Source organism: Osmerus mordax, chromosome 15 (assembly GCF_038355195.1).
Source record: "Osmerus mordax isolate fOsmMor3 chromosome 15, fOsmMor3.pri, whole genome shotgun sequence".
In the NCBI taxonomy this organism is placed as follows: Eukaryota; Metazoa; Chordata; class Actinopteri; order Osmeriformes; family Osmeridae; genus Osmerus; species Osmerus mordax.
This window is the reverse complement of record NC_090064.1, coordinates 7,728,342-7,747,286: the sequence shown is the minus strand read 5'-3', so window position 1 is coordinate 7,747,286 and position 18,945 is coordinate 7,728,342. Positions and strand designations below refer to the sequence as shown.

General features: G+C 54.2%; 1 protein-coding gene across 1 annotated transcript in view; it reads left to right on the top strand.

The window, feature by feature from the left end:
* LOC136957355 (rho GTPase-activating protein 21-like) overlaps positions 1-18,945 on the top strand; it is a 61,819-nt gene that overhangs the window by 32,768 nt on the left and 10,106 nt on the right. The window contains 10 exon segments of the mRNA XM_067251236.1: positions 6,516-6,608; positions 7,461-7,539; positions 8,039-8,093; positions 10,538-10,561; positions 12,467-13,087; positions 13,089-14,502; positions 17,526-17,672; positions 17,786-17,888; positions 17,970-18,012; positions 18,716-18,835. Coding sequence (XP_067107337.1) covers positions 6,516-6,608; positions 7,461-7,539; positions 8,039-8,093; positions 10,538-10,561; positions 12,467-13,087; positions 13,089-14,502; positions 17,526-17,672; positions 17,786-17,888; positions 17,970-18,012; positions 18,716-18,835 — 2,699 coding nt within the window.

The following is an 18,945-nucleotide window of genomic DNA, read 5'->3' as shown; positions in this document are numbered from 1 at the left end:
AAATGGAAGCATCCACAACAAATGGCTCATATCGTGTTTATTTAGCGAGAATGGGTAGCGAGCACTTCCTGTTTCTAACGGCATCGTTGAAAAGCCATTTCCGGAACTCTCAACCAGAAGTCCCAGCAGCCTTTGCGCCTCTCTCTCTCCCTGTCGTTTGACCGACGGTAGACAGGCGTGTGGTCAGAGCTTGTGTGTGATTGTACGGTAGCTGGGACAGGAAGAGACTACACGGTCCCGCGTGACCCTGTGGTTGTGTTCTGCCCCCGACCCTGTAGTCGTGTTCTGGATGGTGTGGTTCCTCCCCTGACCCTGTGGTCGTGTTCTGGATGGTGTGGTTCCTCCCCTGACCCTGTGGTCGTGTTCTGGATGGTGTGGTTCCTCCCCTGACCCTGTGGTCGTGTTCTGGATGGTGTGGTTCCTCCCCTGACCCTGTGGTCGTGTTCTGGATGGTGTTGTTCCTCCCCTGACCCTGTGGTCGTGTTCTGGATGGTGTGGTTCCTCCCCTGACCCTGTGGTCATGTTCTGGATGGTGTGGTTCCTCCCCTGACCCTGTGGTCATGTTCTGGATGGTGTGGTTCCTCCCCTGACCCTGTGGTCATGTTCTGGATGGTGTGGTTCCTCCCCTGACCCTGTGGTCATGTTCTGGATGGTGTGGTTCCTCCCCCGACCCTGTGGTCATGTTCTGGATGGTGTGGTTCCTCCCCCGACCCTGTGGTCATGTTCTGGATGGTGTGGTTCCTCCCCCGACCCTGTGGTCATGTTCTGGACTGTGTGGTTCCTCCCCTGACCCTGTGGTCATGTTCTGGATGGTGTGGTTCCTCCCCTGACCCTGTGGTCGTGTTCTGGATGGTGTGGTTCCTCCCCTGACCCTGTGGTCGTGTTCTTACACACACACACACACACAAACCTACACTCACACACACACGCCGTTTCTCCCGCGTCTGTGACCAGCACAGCTTGGCTGCAGAGGGTCCACGGAGGGGCTTCATCCGCAGCCCCCGGAAATAGCTGCACTCACACACACACCTTTCTGCTGCACGTAGCTGAGCATTAAAGGGTTGTGTTAGGCCTCTGTAGCAGCCTCTGTGTGTGCTGCTGCTGGAGCCTCCCTGCAGAGTCCCCTGCCACCAGCTGCTCCACTTCTCACCAGTGACTCCAGGGACCCGGGGACAAGGCCACATCCTTTCTGCGTCGCTCTGTCACAACGTCAATACTGCGCTCCCATGCTAACGCTAGCTGCCCCGTGTGCCGTATTGATTCAGCCCGGGCGTTTTGCCCCAGCGCCGGTTCCCCTGCTGTCCCGCTGTGTGCTCCAGGGCGCTCTCTGGGGAGTCGCGTTTCATGCGTGTTTTTTCGGTCGCGGTCCACGGCGGGAGTGGAAGGATCGATCGGCGTGACGACAGCATGATGAGTGTGACGCTTGGGGTATGAGCGGGAAGGTGAGCCGTGGTGAGTTCCTGTATGGTGTTGGCTCTCGGTGTTGCATTCCTCAGAACTGCCCCCCCCCCACACACACACACACATTATGTACACGCATAAACACACACACACACCATCCCCACCCCACCTCTCCACAGGAGCTGAAACATAAATCAACACACACAGGGTCCTGCTGTGGCAGCAGGAAAGCCTTAGGGTGTGTGTGTGTGCGCGCGCGCATGTCCATTGTGTGCCTGTGTGAGTGCCTGCACCATGTGTACACCTACCTGTGTGCGTACATCTCCATGGTGTGTGTGTGTGTGTGTGTAGGGGGATCCCATTCAGCACTCAGCTCACTAGAAGATGAATCACGGCCCGTCAAACTCCTGCCTGCTGGGTTCTCATACCTGCCTGGTACATGCAGCCACGCAGCCATGCAGCCACGCAGCCACGCAGCCACGCAGCCACGCAGCCATGCAGCCATGCAGCCAGGTTCCTCAGCACCCTGGCCTGGGCCTGGCTGCACAGTGACCTGCGGGCTCCTCTCTGCTCCACACTCCTTACAGGGACAGCTCCCCAGCAACTAGGGACTTGGAGTTGCTGTCACCTTGTGCCTTTGTCTCTGCTGTTAGTACTGGAACTAGACCCAGACCTAGTCTGGAGGCTTTATATGTCCAGGCTGTGTCCCAGTCCCCGTCCTAGCCCTGTCCTAGCCCCAGCCTCCCTGCTGAACAGCAGTATCGTTTATTTCCTGGACTCGGGGCCAGTGTGTGATGTGGCTGTTGCTGTTTGGAAAGAGGGGTTCTGCTCACCGCATGTTGACTATCTGGGTGTTGCCGCTGGAAACCCGAGAAACACACACATGCACACACACACACACACACACAGCCTGCCTAGACGGGGGAACCTTGTCACAATCTAAACATGGAGACAGAAGAATGAAGAATGATTTTCTCTCTGTGTGTGTGTGTGTGTGTGTGTGTGTGTGTGTGTGTGTGTGTGTGTGTGTGTGTGTGTGTGTGTGTGTGTGTGTGTGTGTGTGTGTGTGTGTGTGTGTGTGTGTGTGTGTGTGTGTGTGTGTGTGTGTGTGTGTGTGTGTGTGTGTGTGTGTGTGTGTGTGTGTGTGTGTGTGTGTGTGTGTGTGTGTGTGTGTGTGTGTGTGTGTGTGTGTGTGTGTGTGTGTGTGTGTGGAAGTGCAGCCCATCTGTCTTTTATTGGCTGTCACACTGACTGTATACACATCATCATGGCTGGTACTGTCTTTCATACTCTCCCCCTCTCCTCTCCGTCACTGTCACCAGTCCTCCTTCCCTCCCTTTTTTCTTTTCTTCCTCTCTTTTTCTTTCTCTGCCTGTGTGTTTTATTGCACTGTTGCAGAAGGACGTTCAAATGAGGCATGTTGTGTTATGCTTGTGAAGCTGTGGTACTCCTATCTCCCCATTCCCCCACCCACCAAAAGAAGAAGAAGAAACATTTAAAAAAAATCGACATCTGTTCAAATATTTGTTTTCTCGTTCTGTGTGAAACTTCTCGCTGGAGATATTGGATTATTCCGTTTCTGGCACATTTTGGTGGGCGGCCATGGAGATCTCACAGCAAGCTAGAACACGAGAAAATAGAATTCCCCCAAATTCTCCAGAGGGCTTTAAAAACACCCCACCTTCCCCAGACCTGCTTTGGACCAGAGCCCCTCCCCCTGCTCTGGACCAGAGCCCCTCCCCCTGCTTTGGACCAGAGCCCCTCCCCCTGCTTTGGACCAGAGCCCCTCCCCCTGCTCTGGGCCAGAGCCCCTCCCCCTGCTCTGGACCAGAGCCCCTCCCCCTGCTCTGGACCAGAGCCCCTCCCCCTGCTCTGGACCAGAGCCCCTCCCCCTGCTCTGGGCCAGAGCCCCTCCCCCTGCTCTGGACCAGAGCCCCTCCCCCTGCTCTGGACCAGAGCCCCTCCCCCTGCTCTGGACCAGAGCCCCTCCCCCTGCTCTGGACCAGAGCCCCTCCCCCTGCTCTGGACCAGAGCCCCTCCCCCTGCTCCTGAAGCTTTGTTGTTTGGGCGACTTCATCTCCTGCTTCAGTTATCTTTGGGCATCCAAATGATGCTGGCTGGATTGAATTTGTATGTGCGTGTGCTCTCTCTCTCCAATTCTCTCTCTCTCTCTTATTCTTTCTCTCTTTCATTCTCTCTCTCTCTCTGTCTCTGTCTCTGTCTCTGTCTCTGTCTCTCTCTCTGTCTCTCTCTCTCTGTCTCTCTCTCTCTGTCTCTCTCTCTGTCTCTCTCTCTGTCTCTCTCTCTGTCTCTCTCTCTCTCTGTCTCTCTCTCTGTCTCTCTCTCTCTCTGTCTCTCTCTCTGTCTCTCTCTCTGTCTCTCTCTCTGTCTCTCTCTGTTGCACTGTCTCTCATGTCCACATTCCAAGGAATGGAAAAATAAGAAGCATTACCCCATACACTCACACACATCCATGCAAGCACATATGCACACACACTCCATCTACCACAATGGTGGCAGGGCTGACAGGACTCTGGGGGAATATTGACACACCGACTGAAACTAACGTTTCTTGACTGACAGCTAGTAGTAAAATGTTTACAGTGTCATGTGATTAAGGATATGAGATCGGTCAGCCAGGATACCTCTCCTCTCTGTCGCTAGGCGGTGTGCAGGCTGGGCTAGACTGGCAGGTCAAAGGTCACGAGGAGGAGGACAGTTGCACACGGTGTTGCTAGGCTGCGAGGTGAGAGACGTGTCGCCATGGCGACGTGGAGCTAATGAGGATGATGTTTGAACACGGTTCCACCACGGTGGTCTCCTAGCTGGGCTCGGCCTGTGTTTGCGTGGACAGGACTGAGGTCTGAGGTCGTTCTTCTGCGTTCAGTTGGAGCAGACCAGCAGATCAACACAAACAGGCCCTTCTACACTGTCTTTGAAGTCTCTTGGCAAGTCTCAGAGCACATGGAGGTCAACCTGTGTATGGACTAGATGTTTGTGTGTGTGCGCCCATGTGGTTTGTTATGTGTGCGTTATGGGTGTGCTTGTGTGTTTGTGAGTGAGCGTGTGTGTGTGTGTTTTGCGTGTTCCAGAGAGAGTTGGATGCAGAGTGCTATGGCAGGGCTAATGCAGGGAGCGGACAGCCATCCCAGCTCAGGGTAGAATAACATTATCTAACCCATAACATAGAGAGAGATGAGTCAGCCCACACAACCACACTCCAGCTGGGCTGCTAGGGAGAGCAGCCAAGCCACACACACACGCACACACACACACGCATGCACACTCACACATACACACAAACATCAGCAGAGCACATTTTCTCACACACTGAATAGAACCCTAGCAAGCAAGGTACTCTAATGCAGAACTCAAACTAGATAATACACACACACGCAGGGCCAACTCTGTCTACATGCTGTTTACATCCCGGCAACGGCTTTGGGACAGGGAAATATCCACAGCTTTAGATACTCCAGATAGAATGCAATTCATCCAGCTGCAGGACTGCAGACTTCTAGAGTCCAACCAGAGAGAAGGGGACTGGTGGTGCAGTACTGGGAGGCAGAGAGACCCACCTGCTATACTGCTCTCTGCATGTCAGCTGTGATCAGACCAGCCCACAGTGTGTGAAGGGGCAGATCGACCTCCTCGTCGAGCCAGCAGCACTCTCTCCTCCACCTGACAGCCCTTCCCTGCTGTCTGTGTGTCCTTTAGCGTTTAGCGCTTCTCTACTGGACGCAGGCATGTATTTAGCGTTAGCTTGCTGTGGGCGGCTGCTCTTAAAGCCTCAATCCGATACGCTGCAGAGATAAAGAAGATTAAGAGCGACCCGTCATTATCCACAACCAACATCAGATGTCAACATCCTGCACTCATTTCCAGCCGGAGATAACCTGTGATTTCCCAGGGTTCCTAGTGGCTGGCGCTGTTTAGCGAGCGTGTCACGCTGAACTGTATGAAGGTGAAAGGGAACAGCTTTACCCTGGGGGGGGTTTCTCCTGCATGTGAGGAAGAAGTCGTCTTTAGAAGAGCCTGTAGCGCCCTCTGTTGGATTGGTGGAGACATGCCTGGGAGAGTTAGTCTGGCTGGTGGGGGGTCGGTAGTGCAGGTTCTGACTGGAGGACGTACAGAAAGGTTGATGTTTTACAACATCTTTGCTGTGACGGTGCCCGGGGAACAAGATCACGCATCAAAAAAACGTGTACGTCGTGGAGAGGAATCCGTTGCCGTGGCGCTCTCCACCACCAGAGGGTGATCCGGTCCGCTGGACCTTCCACCCAGGCAGAGAGAGGGACAGAGGAAAAGCAGGAGAGATGATTGGAGGAGTGGAGCAGGGGGGCGGGGGGAAAGGAAGTATGCTGAAAAGAAGAAGAAAAAAAAATCTGCCAGCTAGGCATAAAACTGGGTGGATGGATGAAGGGAGGGAGGGATGAAAGACGAGCAGGAGATAGCCGAGGGATGGAGGGTGGGGGAGCCTGGCGGGTGACAAGCCATGCTGAGAGGGACTAATGCACGAGTGTGGACCTTTCACTGGCCAAGGTCATCTGGCTGTGGACGTTCTGGAGACCTAGTCACACTCACATTCTACCCTGATGCACCTCTAATTGGTCAATTTGGAGCCTGTGCTGTCTCATTTAGCTTTGCAGCAGTGTGTGTGTGTGTATCTATGTGTCCAGGACAGCCACCAATGTGAATCTGAAGAAACCTAATCAATGCAAGGCCTGTCTGGTCCTCAGAGCCAAAGTATGCTAGCTAGTTCTGCCCCCACACCTCTGAAAGTAAAGCAGTGTGTTGCTGTGTCCAGCTAGCACTAGCTCACAGTGTGCTGCTGTATCCAGCTAGCACTAGCTCACAGTGTGCTGCTGTATCCAGCTAGCGCTAGCTCACAGTGTGCTGCTGTATCCAGCTAGCGCTAGCTCACAGTGTGCTGCTGTATCCAGCTAGCGCTAGCTCACAGTGTGCTGCTGTATCCAGATAGCGCTAGCTCACAGTGTGCTGCTGTATCCAACTAGCGCTAGCTTACAGTGTGCTACTCCAGTGGCCCAGATCTGATACCATAGTGGCTCTTCCTCTGTGTGACCTTAATGTGCGTTGTGCTGTGTCGTTGCCAGGGAGACAGCGGAACAGGCTGGAGCCAATGGACACAATCTTCGTCAAGCAGGTGAAGGAGGGAGGCCCCGCCCACGGAGCTGGACTCTGTACAGGTAACACCAGCCTTGCAACACCTCCCACACTCCGTCTCCACGGAGACCAGCCCGTGCTCCAGTTGGCAGGGTGTGAATAGCACGAGTCATAGTTTTTTAATAATTAAAAATTGTATTGTGTTTTGAAGTCAGATTTCCCCTCAGATTTCTCCAGGAAACAAAGTTACTGGAAATGACTGAATGCTCTGAAATAAAATATCCACTTCCTTGTTCATTGGCGTGACTAAACAAGGCAAATCATGCAGTTCCTTTTATAGAAACCACCAGAACAAGATTTAGGTTCCAGAAAACCCTGGCAGTTTTTAGATGTGTTAGCGGCGTCGGCGTTGGCACTAGACTAGAAGAGTGTGTTACAGGAAATGTTAAGTGGTGGGATACAAGCTCTTGGTTTCCTTTTATCAGCAGAGGTTCCTCCCAGGGGGGGGGGGGCGGAGGGCCAGTCTGGTGTTCCCACCATTATCTCCCCCCCCCCCCCCCTACTCCCTCCAACGCTTCCTGTAGATGGCATCATCAGAACTCTTGAATGAATGCAGATCCTGAAGCCATCACGGCTCTATAAACAAGCTTCAGCCCAGGACTCTGATACTGCTACTCCTGTGCGATCTCACCCTGCGCTATCCGAACCCGGCCACACCCTCGTTCCACAACACACTGAGAACCGCACACAGAACCGCACTTCGAGAAGCTTGACACGTAACCACATCTGAGGGACGTGAGAACCACTGTTCTGGCAGGAGGGGCCGTCAGAGGTTCTCTCGCTGTGTGGCCTGTCAGTGACTGCTGATGATGAACTGGGGAACATGGGAGAACGTAGGCTTACACGGTGTTCTCCTTCCCTGCTCCTCTCTCCAGGGGATCGTATCGTCAAGGTGAATGGAGAGAGCATCATTGGAAAGACGTACTCCCAAGTGATAGCCTTGATACAGAACAGGTAAGCAACTACATTTCCCATAACACGCCTCAGGTATGTAGGAAGACGCCCGTCTGACAAACAGCGCCGCGTCACTGGCACGCGCGTCGTTTTCTGTACCTGTGGCGATGTCCCAAGCGTATTTGTCTGGAATGACTTTGGTGTTCATGTGGTCTACATCAGATAGCGTAGCTCGGACAGGAAAGCTCAGCCCTGGTCAGATCTCCAGAATGATCCGTAGAGTGGAACAGGATATCGCTTGCTCCAATAAAGTTATTTTATCAGTAATAATCTTTGCCCCCTGGCAGTGTAGCTGCACTCTGTTGGGAAGCGAAATGAAGTCACAGAGAGCCAACTGCATCCAAATCCAAAAGGGTTCAAACCTCCAGTGAAACAGTAAATAGGCAGTGCAGTCAAGTACATACAGGAAACCGTTTGCTGAAACTGTGACGCTTATACACTCCCCTGTTATCTCTCTCCTTCCTCTCCTCTCTGTCTCTCCTGTGTTTCTGTCTCCCAGTGACACGTCATTGGAGCTCTGTGTGATGCCAAAGGATGAGGACATTCTGCAGCTGGTAAGCAGAGCAGACCCACCCCTGCATGACCCCTGCACGACCCCTGCTTGATCCCAGCATGTCCTCATGTCTGGGGCGTAGACGACACTGATCACCAAGTGGTACAGTAACAGGGTTAAGGGACAGTCAGCCTGGACATTCCACCCAGGAAGTAGGGGACTGCTAGCCTGTAGCCTCGTCCGCTGTACAAAGATGACTGTTTGACGTGTCTGAGTGGACTGTGACCCTGAGGAGGTTAGGTAGACACGGCGAGGACAAAGGTCTGAACACCGCCGCCCGTAAGACTGACGTCTTTGGATGAACATAGCTTCGCGGGGATGATGAACATCCCCGCGTCTGAGGGAAGTGCAGCCTTCCTCTCAGCTTGCTGCGGTGGTGCATTAGCTCCTAATGCGGCCTCTCTCTGTCGAGCTAAAGCACTTCTCTCTGTTTCGCATGGATTACCTGCCTGCTGGGGTTTACTGGCCAGGAAGAGTAGAGGGGAGGGAGGGAAAAAGGGAGGGAGGGGAGAGAAAAATGAGAGGGTTGGCGAGGGAGAGGGAGGCATAGAGAGGCTGGGAGAGATGGAGAGAGAGAGGGAAAAAGAGAGAGAGAGATTAAGGGCAGAGGGAGCACCCCTATTTATCCCCCACGCTGAACCTCCGTCACCCGCCTTCAAGCAGACCATGACGACATTACCACCCCACACGCACGCACGCACGGCCCAGTCAACCAGCGCTGTTGACTTCCTGTATGGTTGTTCTGTGGAATAGAAGCCTAGACTGACTGGAGCTCACAGCGTCATGCTAAATGCACAGATAGCTAGCTAGGCCTCAGCTTGGCAGAAGCTGCAGTACAGTAACTTGCCTTCGGCACGCTGGAAAGCTTTCCAGCTCTGATTATTGCCTTGGGCACTTGACAGCAGTTCATGCTAAACAGGCTAACACAAGTCATATCGGTCTGACGGTGAAATGTGCCAGCATTGCGTGGGCTTTGTAAATTAGGCAAGATGCCATCTCGCTGATTTATGTGTCATAATTCATGTGCTTCTCCTGTCCTTGACAGCAACAACAATGTCAGGTTTTTTCCCGACCGAAATCACCACAGGAGAGACTAAAACAGTCGACCTTGTTTCCAAGCTTTTCTGTGTCTTTTTATACGCCCTCTTTTTGCCACAGTATGTACTGTAAGGAGACGCCCAACACCAGCCTCCTTCCTCCTCCTTCAGTGAGCGTGTACGCCAGTGGTCTTCAACCCTGGTCCTCAGGGCCCACTGTCCTCCGTGTTCTAGAAGTTTCCCTGGCTCGGATGAATGGGTCGTTACGGAGCTCAGCAGATGACACAGGCAGGCTGGACACGGGGCGAGGCCCTGCACGGCTCGCACACGAGCTCTGACACACTGCAGGTCACGTAGCTACTGTGTCACATGACCTGGCTGTGTGTGTGTGACACAGGAGCCTCCCTGCAGAGAATGAATGGAGAAAGAGAGAGCGAGAGGGGTAGGAAGTGATGGATGAGTGGAGGTATAAATGGACTGATGTCGAGGAGGGGTGCCCACAAGGTCCCGCTGTTGTGTGTGTGTGTGTGAACTACAGCGGAGGACTTGCTCGCTCAGCCGCCCCATACCAGAGGGAGAGGAGCTGCAGTCAGCTGACTCCTCAGCGTGCTGTTTACCAGAGAGCACAGACTGGCATGGAGGGAGAGAGAGAGAGAGAGGGGGGAGGGGAGGGGGAGAGAGAATGAAGTATGGAGAGATGAGGACAGTTTATGGCTGCCTTTAGATCAAACAGAAGCTGTATGAAGCAAGAGAGAGAGAGAGAGAGAGAAGGGGAGGAGGGAGAGGGATAGAGAGAGAAAAAAAGAGAGGGAGAGGGATACAGCAGAGGGAGAGGGAGAGAGAGGGAGGGAGGGAGAGAGAGGGAGAGAGAGGGAGGGAGAGAGAGGGAGAGAGAGGGAGGGAGAGAGAGAGAGCTGTGAGGATCCGGGGCTCAGTGTACGCTGACAGCGGTTGGATGACAGGCGGGAGGAGGTGATGAAGGGCGGATGACGGTCGCGGGCAGGATGGCGCCCGGACTCATCCCTGAGTCGCTGAGGGACACAGAGGCCACGCAGGTGGCCGGCAGAACGTGACTCCTCCTCTCCTCCTCTCCTCCTCCTCTCCTCCTCCTCCTGGGTTTCTCCCTCCCGCCTCTGTACATGGTGGGCCTCCAGCGCTCACACAGAAGAGAGTATTTTTAGCGCACGCTGGAGTACAGTAACAGAAGGATCCGGCTCCCCTCCGCCAACCGTCCACCTCGGGTTTTCCCATCTTACTCATCTTTGTACTTCTCTTTTTTCCCCTGTCTGTCTCTCTCTCTCTCTGTCTGTCTCTCTCTCTCTGTCTGTCTCTCTCTCTGTCTCTCTCTCTGTCTCTCTCTCTCTGTCTTCCTCTTTTCTCTTGCTTGCATCTAATCTGGGGGCTGCAGTTTTCCAGGGACATCTCTGCTCTGGTAAGATGGGACACTAACTCTACCTGTCATTGGTAACATGTTAGATCCAGGTGCTTGTAAGCAGCGTTATTTATTAAGGCTTTAGTAAGTTAGTAAGTCTTATTAACACATTCATGTTAATAAGCATCTCTTAAGAGCCTTAATACCTATTAACTTATCTCATTATACGATAACCCTAACATTAGCCATAACCCTTACCCTTACTAATATTATTGAAACTTGTATATTCTTACTATCACATATTCATATGAATATGCATTCTGTAGAGGCTTTTAATACCTATTTCATAACTATTATTAAGCACCCGGATCTAATGTGTCACCCATTTTGTCTTGGCCTCCCAGAAGTGTTTGTGTTCAACATGTCTGTCGTGGCCCATGTCACTGTCGAGGTGTATTTGATGTCTAGGTTCTCTCACAGAACCGAGTGCTCGTCCACGGGTCTCTGTGTCGGAGAGCTCTTCCTCGCCGCGTGCCTTGTGGCTGGCAGGGACTTCAAAGTTTTACGAGCGAAAACATCTGAAGTCGATCCCGCCCTCCACTGTTTGTCCACTTCTTATCTGACATCGGCGCGGTGCGCGTGTCTCTGTTACACCATCGTGACTTATGCAAATGGAGGGGAGGGGAAGGGGGGGGGGGGGGGGGGGAGGGGCAAACGTAATCCGACACCACAGGTGGAGCGTCATCGATTAAAGTCCAACTCAGCGCTCTCTCTCTCTGTCTCTCACTCTCTTCTTCCTGCTCACTCACTCGGAGCTCCCAGAGAGCTCCCAGAGAGCTCCCAGAGAGCTCCCAGCTCCAGGATGCAGACGCACGGCATACGCACTCCCTGCTGGAGCTGAAAATCCTCAGAAAGAAAACAGCACTATTTCTGTTTTGTTGCACCCTGGGGGCAGACAGCGGGCCAGTTTCCCTGGCAGGGCTGGATGTTATTTGAGTAGATTCTGCTGGCGTCCTGGGTGTGCCAGGGTAGGGAGGGTGGCATGCTGACCGAGGTAGAGTTAGCGGGCCAGGGCAGGAGACGGCCTCCGTTCAGCTTCTCCTCGTGTCTCCGTGTTGGCATCACACGCCCGCAGGTGGGTAAGCCTCCACCTTAAGCCTGCCTCAAGGGTTATTCTGGGCCTTGGCCCTCTGCCCTCTTTCTTTCTATCTCTCTCTCTTACTCTCTCTCTCATTCTCTCTCTTACACTCTCGCTCTTACTCTCTCTCCTTCTCTCTCTCTCATTCTCTCTCTTACACTCTCGCTCTTACTCTCTCTCTCTCTCTCTCTCTCTCTCTCTCTCTCTCTCTCTCTCTCTCTCTCTCTCTCTCTCTCTCTCTCTCTCTCTCTCTCTCCCTTTCTCTTGCCTTCTCTCACACCCTGACAAAACACACATCTGTTTTACAATCAGATTATTTTTTGTAGGCGTATAACTGGAGGTCACATGACCTCTTCACCACTGCCCCTCGCTATTGGATGTAGAGAGGGTCTGGGGGAGGGGCTTGTTTTGTTTTTGGCTTCCAATTACATTGTCTGAGTGATTGGGTAGGTTTATGAGTATATTTGATAACACAGGCTAGAGGGTTATGTGTCGTGGTAGTCTAACTATGTTATGCTAGCAGTGGCCTAACTCTACAGGGCCAATTTGACAGAGAAACAGGAGTTGTATCACTTCCTCTGTCCCTGGTCATTAATCTGTGCACAGCTGTGTGTTCTTAACACTGGCAGTAGTCCAGTTCAGTATCCCGAGGATTGGCTGTGATTGGTGCAGGGCTAGCGTGCTGTCATAGTGTACGGGCGACGGTGCAGTATCGCAGCGAACGAAAACCCCTGTCCAAGACCCCAAGCCATGTTCCCTGAGGTGTTATGTCAGGAATTCCTGCTTCTGCAGCCGTAGTAACCTAACGCCCCTGTGTATTCTCCCAGGCCTACTCTCAAGATGCATACCTCAAAGGAAACGAGGCGTACAGCGGAAACGCCCAGAACATCCCCGAGCCTCCGCCCATCTGCTACCCGAGGATAGAGACCAAGGTGCCGGGCATGGCCCAGGCCCCGGACGCCTCCCCCTCCCCCGTGCCGGCCCAGGGCCCCAGCAGGCGGCCGCCGTCCAAGCCCAGTCCCTCGGAGGCGGGCTACCGCCTGGAGGTCCTCGACCCCCCGTCCCCCCCGACCCCCGTCCCCCCCAAGACCCAGACGGTGGCGTGCGTGTGCAGTGATGGCGTGAGGACGCCCGCGGCGGCGTCTCCAGACGCGGTGGACAGAGGCTCCCGCTCGCTGCGGGCCGGACCCAGCCACAGGACAGAGGAGAACCGGTACCCTGTACCCCCGGAGACCGCCTCGGCCAGACCCAGACCTCTCCTGGGGAAACCAGGGAGCCCTTCCCTGTTCCCCTCCTCCCCAGGGTCCAGACCCGTCTACCCTGACACGCAGCCCTCGCCCTCCCCTCTCCGAACCCCCGTCACGCCCGCGGGGGGCGACGCCTTCACCCCTACCCCCTCGCCCTCCCTCTACTCCCCCTCCCCCCCCTCCCCCCTCGCCCTTCCTCTACTCCCCCTCCCCCCCCGCCCCCGCCACGCCCAGCCCTTCCCCCCACAAGAACATCGACTGGCGCAACTACACCACCTACAAGGACTACATCGACGCCAGGCGGCTGCACACCTACGGCTGCCGCACCATCCAGGAGCGCCTGGACAGCCTGCGGGCCGCGGCCAATCCCAACGCGGCGTACGCCCAGCAGGCCCCGCCCCCCGCCGGCGCCCAGCAGCGCGTGGCTTCCGGGTCGCAGTTCCGGCGGAGGAGCGCCTCTCACGACCGCGGGGCCTGGGCGGTGTCGGGAGGGGGCGTGGCCGTACCGCTCCGCTCCGCCTCCCAGGAGAGTCTAGGAGGGGCTGTGGGGGACCCGGGAGCCACGCCCATAGACTGGTCCCGGAGCTCCTCCCAGGACGCCCTGCCCTGCGCCGCCCCGGTGGGAGGGGCCAAGCCACGGGCTCGCTCCTGCGACTACCTGGGCCGGCAGGGGGAGGCTGGGGGTGCGGCGCCCGGGGAGAGAGGGGGTGTCGGGGGACGCTCCCAGCTGGAAGACAGGCTGCTGCTGTTCCGGGGGGAGGAGGCCAGAGCCAGCAGACAGGGGGCGGTCCTCAGAGCTCTACCCCAGCCACACAGGACCTCGGCTGGGGTGGAGGCGGAGGGCAGAGGGGGTGCCGGGGCAGGGCTGGCGGTAGTCGCTCCGGCGTTCTCTAAAGGTGCCTCGGAGCCTGCGTTAACCTCCAGGACGGACAGCCTGACACACACAGCCTTGCCTGCTCCTAGCAGGCCCTCTCGACTGCCCGTCAAGAACCCCCCTGCGGACCCCTCGCCTGCCTTATCCCACGGCAACACCCCCGGCAACAACAAGACCACAGACCCGCTCAAAGACCAAAGACACATCGCCATGGGCAACCACCTGGGCCACGCCTCGCCCCTGCAGCGCCTCCATCTCCGGGGGCGGGCCGACAGCCTGCAGGAGGGCAGGCAGGGGGCGGGGCTCAGCCTCAGGTCCTCCTCCTGCTCCGGCCCCTCCAAGACCCCCCTCCAGAAACAGCTGCCGGCCGGCCCCGCCCCCTCCGCCCCCAACGGAGCCCTGACCCTCGGGCCAAAGGTCAAAGAGGGCGGCTCCGCCCTCCCGATCCGGACCAATGGGAGTCCGGGGGAGGGCGTGGAGGGCCTCGACGCCACGGTGGTGGTGTTGAGGAGGGAGCGGCTCTCCGGGCCGACGCCCCTCAGACACCCCTCCTACATCCTGGCCGTCAACGACCACGAGGGAGGGGCGGCGGCGCGGCCTCCGTCCAGGGTCCTGGAGGCCGGGGGGTCGTTGCTGGCGGGGGAGGCCCAGGGAGAGGGGCAGGGGAGGAGGCTGGCAGACCAGAGGAAGGCATCCTGGTCCAGTAACCTCGGCGACTCGCTGGACTCCATCCCCTTCATCGGTAAGAGCCACGCGCACCCTGCACTTCCTGTTTCCCTTCCTTTTGTCACCGTTACCCGTTACCATGACGAGAGCTCTCTATAACAGAGGCTCTAGGGAAGTGGGGGCATAGTTTATGTTTTTGTGTGTGTGCATATGTGTGCATATGTGTGTATATTAATCAGATAATTTGGTGGCACGCAGCCAAACGGGTAATACACTAGACAGTACGCAACTTCTAGCCTAAATCATTGGAGGGGATCTTGCTAGTGTATGATTCAGCCTTTATTAACACAACTCCTGTATCTGGTTCCTCCTGCCCTCAGGGAGGTGTGGGAGTGTCTGTGTGTGTGTGTACAGTGTGTGTGTGTGTCTGTTATGATAACATGTTAATCATTATTGATATTGTCTCCTGGATGGGGGGCCTGGCTACAAGCAGGCTGTTAAGATGATTGTTGTTCTTGTCCTGTTAGCTCGCGTGTGAAGACATGACAGCTGTGTATGTAACCCAGAGACAAGCGCTCCTCTGTTCTACAGCACGGCACACTCAGAGTGAAAATGGACAGTATGTTTATGATTAGATGTCATCTTCAGGGAGCCTCCTATGGCATTGTATGCTGTAGGCTCATTTCAAGGCAGTGAAACGAGAATTTGGATATTGGCCTGTTATCACAAAATACACACAGATATCAAGCCACAGTACAATGACTTCTACTGTGTGTGTCCTTTAAGTTAGACACTGTTTAACCAGAACAACTTGTCATGTGTAGCGCTTAAACACTTAGTAATAAGCCACAATGACTGCAGAGGGTGTCGGTTCGGTCATAAGTCAAAAGTTAGACACTTCAACGAGAACAGCTTGTCAATTCATCAGGCTTTAGAGCGCCTAAAGACTTATTAACATCTGCCGTTTGAGTCTGAAACATTGCTCCATGAAGACAGCGAGGAGAGTGTTGCTTTTGGAGAGCAGGGTATGTTCTGTTCCTCCTGGGTTCGTACAGGCGGAGAGCTGGTGTGTGTGTGCGTGTGTGGAGATGTTAGTAGTCTGTGACTGCCTCGCAGGGAGCCATGCTCTGAGAGGTTAAACACTTTTGGCATCTTGACATCAGGTGGGGGGTTATGTGACACTGCTCAGGGGAAAGTGACGGATTCACCTTTTAATATGATACTCGTGCGCGCGCGCACACACACACAGAGCACAACAGAGGCACACACACACACTTACACACACGTCTATTCAGAAAGGTTATTTTCATCTCAATTGCTGTTGAAACTGGGAAACGTGATAGCAGTGCTCTCCTAATGGTCTGTGACATAGCTGAGAACATTCCTGCAGTGACCTCCTTCTCTCAGATTTCATAATAACCTCCACCAGCCCAGCAACAACGGCTGAACAGTACGTGTCTGCTAGACACGCTGAACTGTACAGGGAGCTGAACAGGCCTCTGAAGCTGTACTGTACTATGCAAATGTTCGAGATGGTTTCTCAACCACTTAAAGGCGTTTTGTTTGTTTTTTCCCCCCGAGAGAACCTCAGATGTTCGTAATTACAGGGGCCGGACCTTCGGAGCTGTCAGATAGGAATGGGTATCGAATTTTGTTTGTTTATGCCGTTGTATTTATTTCTTTGTAATTGACGTTGAGGTATTTGCTCTGATTAGGCTCGGCTGTGGTTCTTGTGATTCACGTGTTCGAGACAAACCCAGCCTGACCTTAACCACCCCATCACCTGGGGTCGTTCCCTTGACGACTCACCCTCCTCTAGTCAGCAGAGATCACCACCGAGGGGTTATATACCTTCATGTATAGGAAGATGTATATCTATATATGTAAGAAAGGCTGCATGGCTCCTTGCAGGGAAATTCGATGTCTGGTTGTCGAGAGAGCGATCTGGGAGGTGGTGTTGAGGGCCGGGAAAAGAAAGTGGCATGTGGCAATCGGGGTAGAGTGGGGAAACGAGATCAGATGGTTCATGTTCATCTGAGCAGTCGTATGGGGGGTGTTTCGCTTGCGGTGCGCGCAGGAATGTAATCTCCAGGACTTGCTTGTTGTTTTAGCAGGATTTCTGTGTAGCGGCGTCGTGGGTGACACTCCTGAGATCTCGCTGGAGTTCAGGCCGCTGGAGTTCAGAGAGTTACGACACAGAGGCATGATTTGACTTTAGCCGAGAAGAAACCGCTAGCAATCTTGGTAACGGTCCAACGCATTTACTGGAATTCCAATCACTCTTTCCCACAGGGGTTTTGATCTGTGCTCTTATAACACTTTGAGAGAAGGAGCAACACAGGAGGCAGAGAGAGAAACAGAGAGATATAAAGAGAAAGATGGAGAGACCGATACAGAGACATTCATAGTAGCATTGTAACATGTTGCATCAGAGCTGATGGCTGTCTGGCTGCAGGTGAGCCGGTCTTAGTCATCCGTCTGCCAGGGAAGCAGAACTGGAACCATCCAGACCAGGTTCACCGCTGCTTGTTTGTTCAAGGGTTGTTCATCTGGGTGGTATCACTCTCTGAGATACGGCCTGTCATCGTCTGAGATACGCAGTGCCAGCTCACATCCCTACTTGTGTGTGTGTGTGTCAGGATGTGAAATACAGTACGTGTACGTGGTACATGATGCGTCTGTTCTACAGTGTGTGTGTGCGAGGCCATTTGTGTGTGTGTGTGTGTGTGTCGAAGGTGTGAACCACAAGCTACAGTCTAGGGATTTGCAACATCCTAGCGACTCCCGTGAACACACCTCTCTTTTCAGTACGAGCCCCGTCTCTCTGCTGATCTATACCGACTGTGTTTAGAAACCGCTTATCTGAACATTTGTATTTTATTGCGGTCGCTTGCTGCGCGAGTTTGTGTCATTAAGGTGAGATTAGGAGCCTCTCTCAGAGACAAGGCCTGACTGTGTTCAGGTGTGATGTAGAGCCAGGCAGAGACAATCCAACCACTTCCAGTTCGTGTGTGTCGACATGGGAGGGAGTTATTAATCATCACATTAGCGGTATTGGCTGGTCAGTTCTAGAAGTTTCTATGTGTCGCCTGTCCCCAGATGAACCGTCCAGTCCCAGCATGGACCTGGAGGCCACTCACATCACGGCGTCGGCGGTGATATCCGGAACCCCCGTCATCACCACCATCTCTCCCAGCCCCACGTCGCCCTCCCCTCTCATTCGTCGACAGCTGTCACACGACCAAGGTGAGGCCGTCCCATTCGGCTGTCCTGTCATATCTTTGGACACGGCGAGGTCATCGGTTGATGTGATTGGTCGTCATCTTTTTCTTCTGTTTTCCCGGTGTACCTCCCGATAGACTCTCTGCGGCTCACAATCATCGACTCGGATTCTGGTACCAAAACGGAGCGATCCAAGTCCTGCGACGAGGGCCTGGATAACTACCGCGAGGAGGGCCTAGGGTAAGACCTTCACTGACAAGACCCCTCATGGACTGACAACGAGTGACATGAGTGTTAATGCGCCTGTGTGCTTCTCTGTAGGAGGTCCATACAAGAGGTCCCTGGGCTGAAAGGCCTCAGGAAGGTGAGTCCGACCTCCACACCGCTCTGCCAACACAAGACAAGCCTCTACCCCCCCTCTCCTCTCCTCCTCCTCTCCTTTCTTTTCCTCCTCTCCTCCTTTCTTCTCCTCTGCCCCCCTTCTGTCCATTCCGCCTCGCCCTCTCTCTATTCTATTCCCAAAAATAGCATTCATTCATTCCTTCCCGTCTGGATACAGCCCGTCTTGGTTATTATCGGCCTGTTCTGGGGTGAGGTTTGGATGAGCGCTCAGCTCACCACTCTGAAGATAAAAGCCGCTTGCCTGAGGGACTGGTATAGGTAGTCCTCAGAGCGGTCGTATGGAAAGCAGGGCCGCCTAAAAAACCAAGGAGGACGCCTTTGTATATCCAGGGACCTAGTTTGAATGCATTTTCCGCGTGTCCTATGTGTTGGACCTGGCTGGGATGTAACGTCCGTGGCCTTGTTTTTACGTTTACCTTTGTGGGAGACCAGAATTCCCCACAAGGATGGTAAGCTATCATTGCTATTTCTAGGGGGTTAGGGTTGGGCTTAGTGTTGGGGTTAGAATGACAGTAAGGGTTGGTATTAGGGATAGTTTTAAAGTTCAAGTTAGGAGTGGCTAAGGGGAGGTTTAGATTAGGGTTAACTGGGGTATTTTACAGACTGAATTCTGGGTCCCCACAAGGATAGATAGACCAAACTGTGTGTGTGTGTGTGTGTTGTAGGCAGTGGACCGGTCTTCTGAAGATTCTGGATCCAGGAGAGATTCTTCCTCAGATATCTTCAGCGACGCCACCAAGGAGGGCTGGCTGCACTTCAAGCAGCTCAACTCGGACAAGAGCAAGGTGTGTGTAGCGCACACACACCCTCACGTAAGACCTGTCCCGATTGAAGTTGTGTGTCAAGGAAAACCTTCAGGCTAACTGACGTGGTTTGTAAAGAGTAGTGACGCAAG